The 17,386-nt window shown below is 36.1% G+C and overlaps 1 protein-coding gene across 1 annotated transcript; it reads left to right on the top strand.

The window, feature by feature from the left end:
• Positions 1-3,338: 3,338 nt before the first annotated feature.
• On the top strand, positions 3,339-9,954 carry LOC121314212 (E3 ubiquitin-protein ligase RNF152-like). Its single transcript, XM_041247238.1, has one exon. The coding sequence runs from the start codon at positions 3,556-3,558 to the stop codon at positions 4,165-4,167; it is 612 nt and encodes a 203-aa protein (XP_041103172.1). The 5' UTR covers positions 3,339-3,555; the 3' UTR covers positions 4,168-9,954.
• Positions 9,955-17,386: the final 7,432 nt, after the last annotated feature.

Raw genomic sequence — 17,386 nt, 5'->3', positions numbered from 1 at the left:
TACACCTCTGAGCATAGTGTACTTTTGAGGTCTCAGGATGCTGATGAGCAGTTTCTCCTAATTAGTTATTTGAACTGCTGAGAATAATTCCTACAGACTGCTCTGCTTCTGTTTTCTGAAGAGCATCTACAGAGATGCACTTTACCTGTAGATACTGAGCGAATTAAATGTTTTGCTCCCAAAGCAGTTCATTCAAATATGCCTATGGGATAGAGTGATGCAAGATGTTTTCATTTATTGAAAACAATATTGGCATCCACGAGACCCAGTCGTCTGCCTAGCAGAGTGAAGCGGATTCAAAGATTGCTTCTATTGTCCAGTAAAAGCTCAGCACATGGAACTGATGTGTTTCTGGTTGAGTGATTAAGATGCTTAGGAGTGCACATGTCCTGTCCCATGTGCAAGGTCTTTATACTGATAAATGGGTTGAGCCTCCACTGCTGCTCAGTAGTGCACTGAGGAGGTTGGGGTGAGGGGGAAGGGCAAATAGGGAAGACGTTTAAATCAGTCATTGCCATATTGAATCAAGTACCACACTAGAAAACCCCATGCAGAGCAGCTTTTAAAATCGGATGGATTGTGAAAATGAATGAGTGATAACAAATATAAGAAATAATTCTGGTGATATTGGGTCAAAATGCGTTTGGAAGGTTATAAATTAACTGGGGCTTCGAAAGGAGTAGCTCCTGTAAAATCAAGATCATGTCGAAAGTATTTTAAATGTTTTTTTATACTGTAAGATAACTATGGAGTTGAAGAGGATTGGCTTAAGGTTTCACTGCTAATTCAAATGTGAAATGAGGAATTGCTACAACTGGAACTCGGTGTACACATCGTTTGTGGAGTTCTTCAAACTAAACACTTAAACTGTCTTCAACTTCGAATTTATTGAAAAAGACTTCTGCCAAGATATTTGTTACTGAATTTATTAAAGGGGAACTTTCATTGGGTTTTTGTAAAATTCATACTAAATGTACACTCTTCACATGTCTTCACAGCTGTGCTGCTTGTCCTCTCTATGTTGGGCTGTCAGGCTCTCATGTTGCATGCACAGTGATGTTGTAGCGTGATAGGAAACATGAAGCCACCATTGAAAACTCTAAAGCAAATGTTTTCTAAAACCTGTATAGACACTTGAACTGTGATCAAAACATATTGTTTCAACTAACTGAAACCCCTGATTATGAAATCAGCCATGTCAAGTCACAAATATTATTTTTAAATGTTTTATCCTATGGGCTGAGTTGCTGTTTGCCAGGCCAGGGAAATGGAAATGGTTTGTTTGGACTAGTTTTAATATCCCACTCTTGAATTTGGCCGGTGGTTGTTCTGTGTTTGGGGTACACATTGTATTATGTAACATCTCAAACACACTGCAACACAAGCAGGGCTCTACACATGGCAGTAAGCAGAGACTCAATAGGGGTTGTAGATTAGTTTAAATTAGGGGAGCTGAATTCAGGTAAGAAACTCATGATACCTTTTAAAGTTTTTCTTAAATTCATCACTATTGAGTGTTTAATAGTTATGAGTAAAACTCAAAACAGCATGAATTGGAGTCGAGGCTATTTTAGGAATTACTGTAGGACCTTGCTAAAATTGCCACACATTACAGTTTTTGGATGGTTAAAATAGGTTTGTTTACACTCCTGTCCACAGCGTCTTTGTATCTATGCAGGGACGTTATCATTGCCATTGAATACTGCTGATAAAGATGAGGTTTTCCAGCTAGGAATTGCTATAACGTGTTATCTCTAATTCCATCTGTGGGCTCAACCACAGGCTGGATTTTCTGTAGGATTATACAGTTAGTCACCATGACTCTTAAAGGAAAAATAGACCAAATTTTGTTAGTAAAGGCCTGCTTTTTTGCCTACACAAATATGTTGACAATGACCATACATATTAATAACCAGTTTTTAAATTATAGGGAAAACAGTCTTCAGTCAGTTTCCTCTCAAAATGACAACAATACTGATGATTTCAAATCTTACTTTCATCCAATTTCTGTGTTACCAAATATTTTATGCAGTAATCTTTGGAGCTTTGATCAGTGGTCAGTTTTCCATCAGGTACTGTGCTGTAAACCAACAAATATTGTGGTCTGCATAAGCCCCAAGAGAGAGTATGGGAAAATGTAACCAAGAAGTATTATACTGTAGTCCGATCAATTAAAATCTCTATTCAGAAGGATTGTGAAATGCCCTTGTTGTGTGTTTTTTTTTTTTTTTTTAACTGTTGAACAAAGGCCGACCTCGGCTGTCTAATGCTAAGAATCTAGGTCACTTGTAAAAAAGTGTGTGGATGTGTGAACTGGCTGATACAATGAGTTAATGCTCAATCTTTGCCAACAGCTTAATTCAACTCCTTCAGTGCACTTCACTTTGATATTCTTGTTTTTCATAGACCAGGTGCTTGTTCTTACTAGGATCCCATTCTGTGTGCTTAACTAACATCCTGTGAACTCCATTTCAAAGGACTAAAAGGAAAGCCTGTCAATTGGGGAGAGATTATAAGAATTCTATACCTCACAGCCATTTATAGTCTTCATAAAAAATGACAGAACAGGGTGTCAAGCCTGTTAAAATCACTAACATAAAGTTAATGATGTTTTTAAAAAATGGGTTTGAGAGAGGACATCCCCAAACAAATACCACAAAATCTTTCCAGTTCAACACAAACATGTAAAGATAACCAAGCTGAGCTAACTTCCCTTACATTGATGAAAACCACCACTCCATCTCCTCCTGATATTTAGTCTTATTTCAATGCAAGGAAATATGTATCATATGATTTAAAATTTTGACTTGCAGTACTTAAAATGGAGAAAGTAAAGTTTCCTTTACATTTGGATTTTACAGCGTAGACCTAGTTCTGCCAGTCCAAATGGATCTGTACAAATGATTTTGTTCCACATTCCTGACACACCAATTAATTAAATGGAGCACCTTAGCTGCCACTTTAGTTAAGTGCTCAGATCCAAATGTCAGCTTTAGATTTATTTATTTTATTAGTTCCAGTGACTTGCTGAGATGCCGAGGTCAGAACTCTCAAATGAATGAGATATGAAAATAAGAATGCTGTATAAATTGGTAATTTAAATAAATAAAATAAAAAAAAAATGTCCCTCCATTCATGATTCTGTAAAAGTTACCATTTAGACCAGATTTTAATAGAAGCCAGTAAGCCATGTCTTACAAGGCCACCTTAAAAGCAGTAAGTTATAAGCTGACCTTAATTTGAAAACAAATCAAAGATTAAGCATTAATTAATACCTGAACCGTGAAGTGCTTGTAATTTTAATCTCTTTGATGAATAATCTAGGGCTTTTTAATTTTTTAAAAAAATTTTTTATACAGGATTAATGTTGTAATTTCCATTCTTTTACAGATTTGGAAAGAAGTAACATGGATGTTTCTCTAATGTGCTGTTGAAAAAGTCCTCTGTGAAAGGAAGCTTCATCTGAAAAGCTGATATTCATGAGAAAGCAGTACCACACCTGCTGACAACACTGTTGAGTTTTGTACGGATTGCTTTGTCCTCTTTAAATACAAAATGGAGACCCTTTCCCAGGACTCTATTTTGGAATGTCAGATTTGCTTCAACTATTTCAGTCCTCGGCGCAGACCAAAACTCCTAGACTGCAGGCACACATGCTGCTCTGTGTGTCTCACTCAGATGAGGACCAGTCAAAAACAGATTAGATGTCCATGGTGCCGAGGGGTCACCAAGCTGCCAGCAGGATTCTCTATCTCTCAGCTTCCAGATGACCCCGATATGATCAATGTCATTGCTATCCCACATGCCTCGGAACACACCCCGGTCTTCATCAGGCTGCCTAGCAATGGTTGCTACATGCTGCCCCTCCCCATCGCCACAGAAAGAGCTCTATTGCCTGGAGACTTGGGTTGCCACTTGTTGCCAGGCAGCCAGCAAAAGGGAGTCACCATGGTGACAGTTCCCCAGCAGCAGCAGCCCTTGCAGGACAGGCCAGGCCCTGACAGTGAAGAAGAGGAGGCAGAGAGGCAGAGAGGTGTGAAAAGTTCCACCTGGTCCGGGGTCTGCACTGTGATACTGGTAGCCTGTGTTCTTCTGTTTCTGCTTGGTATCGTCTTGCATAACATGTCCTGCATCTCAAAGCGGTTTACTGTCATCTCCTGTGGCTGAGGCTCAGCTTGAAAGAAAGACTCGATGTGTGTGCACGATAACATGGGTGGGGGCTGAAGTGACTGTATTGGGACTTCACTGAAAACAGTAGTTTACGCAGCCCAGTGTTAAGCATTCACAAGCATTGGGCTGCAGATATTAGCACAGGAACCCACCCTAAGAAAGTAAAACAGAATGTGCTTAAGAAGGCATCAGGATTTAACATTCATTCCATTCAGGTCTTGCAGTGGTGAAGAACATTGCATGCATCATTGCAAACCTGCAATGCCTACAGTGAACAGTAGTGCAAAACAATCACCATACTCTAAATGTCGGAAATACAAAAATAAAAAATGTCCTGTGCTTAGTTGGAGATGCAGTATAACATATCTAGATGCAGTTTCCCTTGTAGTTGGTGCTGCAGTATCTAAACATTTAGAATCAGTTTCAATTAAGGTGTGCTTTAGGGATAACTAAATGCTGATTAATGTGAATTTTCTTCCCATTCCTAGACAAGAAAAAGTTACTATTGATGTTGCTAAAGCTTACATTGTTACATGTACTGCATTACAGTATACATTGGTAGGATGTCATGTGTAAAAATAGGGAGCACAATAGTATATCAATACCAGCATTTTAGGTGCAAGCACAGATCTTTACTTAAAAGCAATGCAACCTTATAACCAATGTTCCGTTTTTGGTGCAATAACATTTTTACTTGGCATTGTTTTCTCTCTATGTCTGTCAGATTGGATTCTAGAGCAACATGTGTTCATAGAATAAAAAGTGAGTGCAAAGAAAGATGGTTTGCTTTAATGCTGTGATCCTGCCTGACTGCATGCAGATAATCTGTGCATTAATGCATTGTCGTTATTAGCGTCTTCAGGAAGTTAAAGCACAACCGCTTTTGATTCAGGAAACAACATTGTTGAACCCATTTCCTCTTCATGTTGAACAGTTTCAGATTTGGGTGGCTTTATTTAGGATGAGGAACTGTTTTTGACTTGACTTTAGCTGGGTTTTGTGTAAAGGAATGTGTACATTTTAGCTGTTGGAAAGATAAAGAACATAACAGTCACAGTAAGATTGGTGTAGTAGTGTTTCATCCCCGACTGCCAGCTGTTTTATGTGTTTTGTCATTTGTGTTGTGCCAAATTTCTTGAGCAGTTATACAATATAATTCCTTCAATCAAATTATAAGGTAAATCTTTAAAAAATGGAATCAATATATTGATTTTCTTATACGTGGTCTTTTCATTATGTCAGTTAGGAAGGAATGACCAACCCCTTCCTAATTAATATATTAAAGTAACGCATGCAGTTTTAATCACTTGAAGGCACTTGCCAAAGCATTTGTCTACTTGAATTAGTTTGACCTTATACGGTATAAAAGCAATGAAATGTGTGAAAAAACAACAAACAGGGTTTGTGTAATTTGTAATCAAAACAGAAGATTGTGTGTGTTATTCATTTCAGTTTCCTGACGTATTTATCAAAAAAACAATGAGCTTCCTCGGACAAAGCTCCCGGGGGTACAGTGCATGATAGAAGTAATTTGTGTTTTGACAAGGGTAAGGGTGGGTCTTATCAAGTGATATTGATGTATAACTATGTGTCTCAGTGGCTAGAGGTTAGTATTATTGTCATTTTACAAGAAATGCTGTTGTATGATAGGAGTGGGGGTTTTCCCGCTATGTGTGTCGGTTTATATAAATTAAATGACGTAATTTATAAAATGCTGGGAAGTGTTTAAAATGATTCTCTGACCCACTGGTAGCAAAGCCATTTGCACAGATTTGATTGTATGTTTATAGCGTGGCAATACCCGTACTTGGCTGCCTGGTTTGAAAATAATGAATGATTATTGATGATCTGAATGATGATTATGCCAAGGTTGGTTGGTATTGTAACTGTGTAGCTCTGGAATACAGTTACAGTTGATGACAGCCCAGTTCAATCTGTTGCTTTAAGTGGAATATGATTTTGAAGTGACCAGCTACAGAGCAGTGTATGTAATTATTTGATATCAAATGAAGCTCATATGAGTAGTCTTTTGTTTCAGAAAATAATGCAATTGCTTGTTTGGTTAGTATTTTAAAATGCATTATCAAACTGCCCTCCAGATTCACCATTTCCCCTTTCAATGCCATGCAGGTTAACATCTTGTTCAAATAGTCGAGATGTATGTTTGTTTTTGTTTTTTCCCCCAGATTCCCAGTAATGATAATTATGTGACTTTTTGATCCAACAATGTGGTCTACTTTAATAATCTTCAAAAAGGATCTTAACTGTACAGAAGTTTACTTTTCTTCTTTAATTTAACAGACAATTTGATGCGGCTCTGGACTTTGAGTTATTTTACTCCTGAGATTTTTTTTGTCTTTCAATGTAATATGGTACGAATTATACCAATTAAACTGTTCTCTTGCCAATTCAAAACATTACTCAAATATGTGTTAATATTTTAAAGCAGTTAAATATTTGCCAAATTCTTAGAAGTCAAATTTGTATGCAGTAATGTATGTGCTGACTAAAATATAAACTTCTGGAAGCTTATCTTATTCTCAAATGAATCCAGACTCTGCCAGCCTTATAGACATTTGACTTAACTGGTTTTGCGTGAACTGGCAGTAAATCATGAAATGCTCAATGCCTTAAAGTGATATCAGCATTTCAGTCACTGTACAGATGGTTATATTTGTTTTAGGCATCTGTCCTGTGTGCATGTAGCAATGGCATTGTTCCTTAGAGTTTCTACTGAAGCTTGAAAGGTAGCCCCTTTGTTTTCAAGAACACAGTTCTGTATTCTACAGTGCCAGTAAATCCTAAGGCATGGAAATCAAAGACAGATGTCGGAATTCTCCCGTTATTGCCCAGAGTCATGCAAATCCAGTAAAGCATGCCATCACCTGGGGGGGGGGGAGAGTGTGCCAGCAGGCAAGGAGAGTGTGCCAGCAGGCACACAGGGGCATTCAGCAACACACACCTACAATGAGTTGATACCTCCCTGACTCAACCATCAATATCTAAATAAAAAGATTAACATTTTGTAAAGTGTTTGAGTCACTTTTTGTTGGCATACAAATTATCATAGAATCAAAAATGGCACAACATTTGATTGTATGATGGGTTAAATCTGAGGACAAATAGATGCAGACTTTGTTATGATGATGTTTTTTTTTTTTGTTTGTTTGTTTTTTTTGTACTTTGACAAATCTGAAACCTGACATTTGATTTTTAAAGTACTGCTTTTATAATGAGCTTTCTCAGTGCCATGGGAATTTATTTGCATATGCCTGAATCTTGATGGTTGTTTTTATAACAAAGATCAGTGATTCTTACAACCCATTGAAATTAAATATTTGTAAACCAGCATTGATCATTGATTTCCTCCTAAGTTTGATGTTCTATGTTCACTGACCAAAATATAACACAAATAAAAAGTTAAGGGCATGATGAAAATGTCTGAACACTTTGTCTTATCTTTGAAGATACTGTAGGAACCAGAATTTAGATGATAATTTACCCTTGATACTTGCATTTAAATGACTATTGACCCTTGATATTTGACTTGTTGATATTTTTGAGCACTGCAATATCCTAGTTACACAGAATACATGATGGTTTGTAATACTTTCACTGTGCACACCAAGTGCCCCCTAACCTGAGGAAATGTGGTATCATGTCAACCATTTAACATTTATCACATGTAAAAAAACTTCTGTTTTTTTTTTCAATCTTTACCTTTTTATAAAGGGAAGGTTTAAGTGTAGTAGTGTGCCAAGCAACAATTTATGTGAGGTAGTCAATCATTTATTTCAGTTATGATTGAGGGCTCAGATCTGTAGCGGTACTTTGTCAGGTGCTGTCAAATCCCACTGTGCTTCAGCAGTATCTGCGCAGAGAAATCTGTACAGTGTGTCAGTACGTTCCGTAGATAAGAAAGTGAAGAGAATGTTTTTGGGTGACAGGGTTGCTTTCTCAAAGATTGTGCTCTGCATTGGGATTGTGATGCTTAAGAATGTGAAAAGGTTACTCACACATTTGTGTTAGTTTCTATGTATAACCCAAGGTGATTTTTTTTATGGAATCCAGGTTTATTTTATTTCATAAATATTTATTATAAGGGCAGTTTGAAATATCTGTGTACACTGATGTTTCTAAAAGTGATTTGGTTTACTGATGCTGTGGCCAGCAGTATTTAATTACACCGTACAGTGAAGGATATTGCAACAATATTTATATCGAAAGGTGCAGTGCCCCTCAAAATAGTGTTTAACTCTTTCTCTTAACTCCCCCAAAGATGGTGGAAATATAACTCAAGAGGACAGACTGCTAATAACTACTCAGTACAACAGACCAGTTAACCCACCCTAGTTTTTTGTATGCACTTATATGATTTTTGTATGACTTAATTCCATAAAAGTCTTTTTGCAAGGTTACCTAGTGCTTAGCAATACTTGAAAAATTCACTTTCAGTCTTGAAATGAGTTTGCTGGGAGTAGAATGCTTTTGTGATACTGAAACCTCCTTTGAGGAATGTAAGCAAATTGTGTATTCTGCTTTTAAAATAAACAGGTTCCAGAAGGCCACATTCATGCAACAATGTACACCCGTAATCACCAAGGAACTGTAATTCATGAGTTTGGGACACTGCAGCTTTAAACCACATTTAAAACGTGTGTACCTTACATGAAAAACCAAACGCAAGTCTGAAAAGTCATGCAGTAAACCAACCTAGTTGTAATTAAGGGTTTTGGGCTCTCAATTGTTGAAGTATAAAGTAAATGTTTACCACATGGCATTAAGTATTTTCTATTTTGTTTTTAATAAATCAGGGATTGTGTTTTAAAACTGCTTCCCCCACCACCAACATCAAATATTGTGATACCATATATATTGAAAATATACAGACTTGTCCATATAAAGTGCAAAGACAAAGTATGTTATGTTTAATGATATTAAAAATATATATTTAACAATGTGATATCAAAATGAGCTTACTGTGAAAAAAAAAAAAGCGTTTTCTTTTGCATATGTGACCTGGAAGTGATACGCTCCCAAACAATGCGCTTATTAAATTTAAACTTTTTAACAAATTAATGTTATTGTCCATTAAGACCTGCCACTCAATACTTTGGACTGACGAAAGCAACCAGTCCTGTACCCACAACTGCAGAATCAGCCAATCGCAGCCTGTCAGCTCAACTGGAGCTCCACATCTTTCAACAACAACAAACATAGATACACACAACTCAGAAATATTGCTCCATTCAGATATCTGCCGCATAACTCCAGTCAGGGTTAACTACCACATGGTAGAGCTTCAATGATAAGCACTATCGCATAAATTATGTCCTTGTCTAAATGGTATTGTCTCTTACCTTTGTGAAGCAGGCAACTACTGTACCAAATACCCTTTTAAGAAATCACTGGACATTGTGAGTTTTAAGTAAACCATGCATTTAGCTGCAGTACAGCTTCTTGTATTTTATTTTGTAATTGAATGATGGTAGATGTGATAACATAAAGTCAAAAATATTAGAAATATATAGGCTTTCACCATGGTGTGCAGGTAATATTGCAATTTTCATAAAATAAGTGAGCAATTTAAGGAAGATTAGCTTCTGGTAACAGATTTTGATGTTATACTAGGTACATCTGCCTTGCACACGCATCGAAAAAAGGGCCAGGTGTGCTATCAAATGAGGTCTCCCTTGATAGTGCAGCATGCCATTTCTGTTGAAGGTACTGTTGATGCGAGACGAACCTGAAAATGCCTTTTATTTCGGAGTTTGTACACCACTAGCTAAGAAATACAGTGTGTGTATATTTATATTATATATATATATATATATATATATATATATATATATATATATATATATATATATATATATATATATATATATATATATGTAGTGACATATATCTTACTGCGATATATCTAAATGTATGTATAGGCTGCCTCTCACTGTACCAGAATCTAAAAACATGAAAACAACAATAAAAGGTCGGTCAAGTCTAATTTTCTTTAGAAAATGACCACCTCTCATCTTTTCATAGTACTGCAGCAGCAGCTAGAGGACTGGAATAAGGTGTAAAATGTCATTTTAGATTGCAGAACAAAAAGGTTAGTGACTAGAAGAAAAGCAAATAATTGGTTTCATTTAAGAGCCCAAATCAGGTTGGTACTGATGTTTCTGTCAGGAAGTTCTTTTCTTTCAGAGCAAGTCGTAGGTTATAATTTTGTGGTTAAGATCCTGTTAAATGGTATTTTATCTTAATTCTTAAAAGTAGAGATGTGCAGAAAATACAGATTTCCCTTTTATGAGGAGAATAAAAAATGTTCTAAAACAAAAAATTAAAAATCTGTAAACCAGACAAAATTCACGAATTAACCCAAACCACAGTGTCCCGCCCCCCCCCCCCCTTCCCCCCACCCAAAAAGAAAAAAAAGTGCACTTCCATTTGCTAGAAATGTGCAGTTTTGAAAGAAACATTTTAAATGTTTAATGTGTGTTTTAATTTCAAATTTATAATCTCTGGTACTACTTTACATCAAAGGAAGCTCTCTGTTTCTATGCCTTATTCTGGGGTTATCATTTTGCACTTGTACTTCCTGGGTCATTTCACTTCAGCAGTGTATGACGGGTCAAAGCATGTTACTGGCTGAAAGCAGGTCAGTCAATAGAGGTAGCAGCTGCTGATTGGTTATTGACAGGAAAGCAGCCGATGAAGCTGTGGGGACAGTTTCACTCTCCAGGTGAAATGACATAGAAAGTGCAAGCATAGGTTGTAAACAGAGATTTATTTCAAAACTTCACAATTGAGACCTATGTAATTTATGATATCCAAGTCAGATGGCTTTTCTAATATTCAATGCTGCTTGTGAACTGCAGTCCTTGAGTCGTTCCATTTGTAATAATAAGTGTAATTTATTTTATAGGCTGTTCTTTTTGAAGTTTAATGGCCCTTTTAGACACATGAGCCACTAGGCTGTGTTTTAAGTACTGTTGCAATGTTGCCAAATATTGAATTTGTAAAGGATAAAAAATCTGCTGTTTGTAGAAATTTGTCTTATTATTTTTTTGCTTATTCTTTCTTTCACTTCTGTGAATTTTATTTCTTGTGACCTGATTTTAATAAATGTAGATATTATATTTTTTATGATAAATCACTGTCCATTGTCTGTATATGCTGATTTTATGACTGCTGTTAAGCACATTTATTATAATAAAACTCCAGATATGGTTTCAGTTTGGTCTGTGTGTCTGTCTTTGTGGATGTGTATGTTTTTAATATCACATGATTAGATTTGCTTTCACTTTAATACACCAAAGCCAAGAGGGGTTTCAGCCAAACCAGAAGTACTGTGTTGGGTGACTTTGAACCCGCAGTACTGTACGTTGGTTAATATTTGTATGCATCACATTAATGATAGGGGTTTTTGTATTAGTTTAAAGAGTAATTAGCAGGGTTCTGAAAAATATTGCGTTATACGTCCCCATGTGTTACTACAACAGTCTAAATAACGCCTATAATTGTTATGTACATTGTTAACATCCTGACACATTTTTACACTTATAAGTTTAAAGTCTGTTTCAAAGGTCTTTTCAGCACTTGTTTGTATATTTATTTATTTATTTATTTATTTATTTATTTATTTCTAATTGCTCTTCCGGTAGCGATCAAAGGAAACATCCCTGATCTCAAACCAAATGACACGTTGAAAACCTAAAATCTTGAAAGGAAAACATGTAAGTCACATTTATTTCTGGGAACCTGCTGTTAGGAATAATACTTCTTCTATGTGAAAACACATTTGCTGCTCTAGAGCAAAAATTGTAATGGAGTTTTAAAGGTTTTTCATTTTAATTACGGTGCATTTAGAAGTGGTGACACAGTGTGCAATGTAAAAATTCTGTAAAATAAACAGATTTGTAACATATTATTGTAAGCAATACTCCTCTCTTCTGATCAACAATCAAATGTGTTGTTGTTTTTATTTATTTTGTTTCTGCAGTATGTACCTATTTATTCAAAATGCCTTAAATATCAGTTTTTCAATAAGTTATTTGTGTGTCAACCATAAAGGGCTTTTTGTGGTTTTACATTTTTTTGTGTTTGGTAAAGTTCACCTGATTTAACTGTAAAGTAAATCAGTCAGTGTTTAGCTTGATATAAAGTTGCCAAACAGTTCCAGATGTGAGCTTAAATCTCTTAACAGCTTGCGTGTTGACAAGATATTGAGAGTTGGGTTTTATGTGCCTATCAACATTTTATGAGGGGAAATGAGCCCGTCAGACAAATTGACTTGAAAACTGCATTTGTGCTTGGAGAGCACTGAAGTGAAATCATAAGTAAGAAAAGAAAAAAACAAGATTACAAAACATAAATAAACAGAAACAAGTAGCATAGGACAAATCTGTTTAAAAAAACTATGTTGGGTAAACTGTACTTTTAAACTTTGGCGCAAGGTTTTCATTTCCTATTATGAGTATGCATGATCACATAAAACAGCTTACTTGTTAAAAAAGGTTCAGAGTTAATAAGTTTTTTTTTTTATCAACCTTTTTTAGTTAGATTTTTTTAAATTAATTTTAACTCAGAGATTCATCTACTTCTATTTTGATAAGGAACTTTGTGAGCCCAATAACTCAATCGGTTCATCTTTACTTGGTTGTATGGAATATTCAAACTCAAAACTGGGTAAGACTTAAGCTATTTCTCACTTAATATCATGTAGCCTGCCCATATATAAAGAAGCGGGATGTTCTTAAATTGCACTAGCTAGATAATACTGTAAGATGGATGTTATTAGCCCTCCCTCCTGGGACTATTTGAAAACATTAATTCAGGCTATTGACCCACCTGGTCGATATGCTAGTGTGAAAATAAAAATTGGGAATCTTCTGTGGGGTAGCCTAACCTGAAAAAAATTACAGTAGGTGGCAAAACTAATCACACGCATGGAAGAAGCCACACAGTGTTTATTAAACATGACTCCCTCGCCCGCTGGTCATGAGTTATGAGGGCAGACGGCAAGCAATTGCAGCTACTTGTTTGCTGAGGTGTTGCACGTTTAAGTACCATTTATCTCCCATGAAAACATGTGTAGTATAGATGGATATCTACAGTATCCCATTATACTCTTTGTAATAATACTGGGGAAAAGGCTTGTCTTAGATATTTTGCAATTGGAAATAATTGCCAACGCTAATGTTGTAACAGAGAGTGTTGTGTGATGAACTACCATTGTCAATTCATTCCCATTTTATAATTGTTGAGGTTAAACATCTGTATCTAGTGAGATATTCAATGGAGGACCGCTGGACTTTAAATAAATGACTGAACTTAGTATTATTATTATTTTTTTAAATGTCTTCCAATGCCAAGATGTTACTTAACATATATTTTTAGGATCCCTCACCCAGCCTTAGTTTAATATAAAATGAGATATTTTAGTAAATAGTGTTGGTGGCACAGAAGGGTGGACCATTCTAAATGGGCAGATATATTAATAATGCCTTATACTCACCCAACAAAGAAATAGAATAAGCTGAGGTAATGAATAGATCATGTATACATGAAGTCTTGTCTTAGAAGAACACAGAATGAATAGTTATTCCTGTTATACCATAACTAAAGCTTCAATTAAAATATATTTATATATGTAACGTAAAAGACTGGCTTTTATCCCCCAAACACCACAAGGCTGATTTTCTTGGTGTTCAACAATGAAGGTTATAGCGACCTTCAAAAGCGACTTGGCTTGAGATTCTAAAAATCAGTTTCTGATCACCTATTAAAGTTGAGCTGTTTGTTTTTCAATTTTTATTTGCTTGGTACAAACGGTCAGTATGTTGAAAACCACATGTATTTGTAGTTGAATGTCCTTTTACAGCATCTGCATATTCTAATATTTAACGTTGTACCATTTTAATATCATGTATCTTCTTTTGCTTACAGTGTTGTGTACACAAGAAGGTTAATGATAAAATATGAGTCATTTCTGATAGTGAGGGAATAAGAATGACAGAATGTCGACCCTCTGCAGAGTTCTATTGACTTGCGTCATGTTCAATTATATAGCTTGATTGGTTCCAGTAAGGTAAACGAGCAGGGGGCTCACATTAAGGTCTAATGGTGCTATTCTTTTAAATCAGAGCCATTGTCTCTCATTGGTCTATTCAGAAAATTGCCACACTAGCAGATTAAAATGCAGACCAGCCATCATCATTTATTTTACTGTGGCAGATGTGTAGAAGTTATTGATGTTTTTGCATTAAGTTATTGTACTCATTTTCAGAATCAGTCTTTTCTATTGCAGTATTGAAACAAGTGTTAGCAAAACATGTAAAAAGCGATTTATATTCAAACACATTGGCAAGCACTAGCGCAGGGATTTAAAAATAATTAACAGTATTTCTGCAAATCCATAGTAATGTGACTGCTGGGGAAATTGCTTCTGTCACCAAAAAAAAAAAAAAAGTAACAGGCACCTGACTTAATATATATTTTAAGCAAAACATGAAACGTTAGGTTACTTACCATAACCCTGGTTCCCTGAAAGTGAAGACGACCACCAACATACTTATGGGATAGGCTTGCCTTACGTAGGTATTCACTGAGCTCTTTATATCAGAGCTGCCGATAGGCCCTTTCCTGGGGTTACGTCCACCTACCGAGGGATTAAACAGTCAACCCACGGAAGCCATTTTCTCTTTTGGGTCTAACCTGTCAGGGTGACTGCTGTGACCGCGCTGGCTGGTGGTAGTCTTCTCTTTCAGGGAACCAGGGTTATGGTAAGTAACTAACGTTCCCTTTCAATTCGAAGACAACCACCAACATAATTATCCACGTAACACATCAATGCCCACACCGGGCAGAGGAAGTTCAATCTTCTTTCCTTCTCCGACGAAAACAGAGGTGAATGGAAAGATTCCAGTTCCACCTACTGGTTCATGTGGAAGGCTGTGATTGCCTAAAGGAGGAAAGCAAGGTTCGTACATAGTGACACCCTGCTGCCATCATCCCAAAAACGCATATAGGAGCTGTGCACAGACAGTGCCTGTAGCTCACTGACCCGCTTTGCGGTGGTGATAGCCCGTAGGAAGGCTGTCTGCACAGACAGATACTTCAACGCTATGGTGTGTATGGGCTCAAACGGGGCCTTCTTGAGATCCACAAGTACAATATCAAGGTTCCATTCGGGAAGAACGACCCTCCTTGGAGGGCGTAATCGCAGAGCACCCTTGACTGTGTGTTGACTGTTTAAACCCCTCGGCAGGCGGGACCAAGGACGCCACCCCAGGAAGGGGCCTATCGGCAGCTCTGATATAAAGAGCTCAGTGAATACCTACACTGAATGCCAGGCATATCCCACAAGTATGTTGGTGGTCTTCTTTGAATTGAAAGGGAACCCATACAGCATATTAAAGACTCAAAACTACTTTTTTGCAAATACATTTGAGATAACATATTGTAGTTCCCAGTGCACAAAAGTTGATGGCACCTTGCCCCCCCCAATCTCAAACTGGAAGTATACAGTATGGTTGCTGCTTGTTGAGATCATTGTCAGATCACCAATGAACAAACAAGTTTTGCTGTAGACCTTATGTTTTATATTGTTGTATATTTGTTTTTGTTTTTTTATTTGCTTTTTTTAAATAAGCTAAAAACCACCAAGCTACGTCACAATTTAATACAATAACAGTTCTTGATTAATTCCCACTTAGCAACTGAAATAATGTGATCAATAAAAGACAACTACTGCAGAGCTGGATCATTAGTTGAATGGTAAGACCTCAGACTCATAGCAACAAGGTTCACATTATATACTTTCAGCCATTGCTTTTCCATTTAATTCCCCTTTTTGTTGCTCTTGATATGTTATTGGAATATGTACTGTTATGTTAATGTATGAACAAATGAAAGATGTACCTTGTACTCTTATGTTAATGTATGAACAAATGAAAGCTGTTCCTTGTACTGTTATGTTAATGTGTGAACAAATGACTGCTGTACCTTGTCTTTGCCTGACCCCAAGACAATGGGGCGAGCCTTTCGTCTAAACATTTTTTTATTCCAGGGCCAAGACACATGTAAATAGACTGTGACCAAACTGTAATACAGACATAAATATGGGTATTAAATCTCCAGGCCTCATCTTGACTACAATTATACTCTTTGCACTGTATTATTAAAGAAGACTGCAGCTAAATGTCAGGTCCTAACATAGTTTTAGAGTGAAATAACCATAGCATAGTTAGTGCTATGTTTATTTCACTCTTGTCCCTGCTTCATTTTTTCTATGACACAGACACTTTGACTTTGCCCCTGATCTAACACTGGTCTTCTGATTGGTTATATTTAGCAAAATAAGCGCAGACAATAATCAAACTGCTTCCTCAGTTACCACCTGCTTTACAAACAAGGCCATGTTTATAGGAATGGTGAGACCGTTATTTTAAAGGGGTTTATCAAGTTCAACAGATACCAAAGTGGAAGTAAAAGTGATTAACCAATTCCCACATTTTTATCTGACAATAAAAGAGCAACTTAAATGACAGTGTTATAGATTTTTGTTACAGTGTTTTATGATGTTTACACTTGTATTGTTTGAGATGTGCAAATGGGTGGTTGGTTCTCACCAAAATGAGTCTTTAATGGCTTTTGTGTGTAAAAATTAACGAGACATTTTCTAACAAAAAATAATATTCAATGCTTAGAACAGATTCTCAAGTTTAATATACAAGTATATTTTAAAATTAATTTACTTACATTTTTTAAAACGTTTTCTGTGTCCAACCCAGAAAAATCACATTACCGTAACAAAGCAATTTTTTTACGATAAAAATGTGAAATTGGTGCTTTTATAACAATTTTGTGATGCAATCGTCTTTATCAAGTTATTCTTAAACATATCAGTAGCTGTTCAGGTAACTTCTTGGTTTGGGAATTATGGGTAATCAAAACTTTTTAAAAATACTTTCAGGAATCACTGGAGAACTTGAAATATTATGGTAATGAGACAAATCCCTTCGTGACATGTAGCATTTCTCAAAGAAATCAATAATTAAAAGCTGTACTTTAAAAATCCATAGATTATTGCAAATTATTGACAATTCTGCAGAAGATACATATTTATTTCTGTGATAGATATTCATTCTTTAATGAATAAATGTTTAAGTAAATTACAGTAGTGAGGTTTCAAAAACAATAAAAAAAAAATAAA

The sequence above is a fragment of the Polyodon spathula genome, chromosome 4 (assembly GCF_017654505.1).
Source record: "Polyodon spathula isolate WHYD16114869_AA chromosome 4, ASM1765450v1, whole genome shotgun sequence".
In the NCBI taxonomy this organism is placed as follows: Eukaryota; Metazoa; Chordata; class Actinopteri; order Acipenseriformes; family Polyodontidae; genus Polyodon; species Polyodon spathula.
Note: the sequence above shows the minus strand (reverse complement) of the source record. Positions and strands in the feature narration are given on the sequence as shown.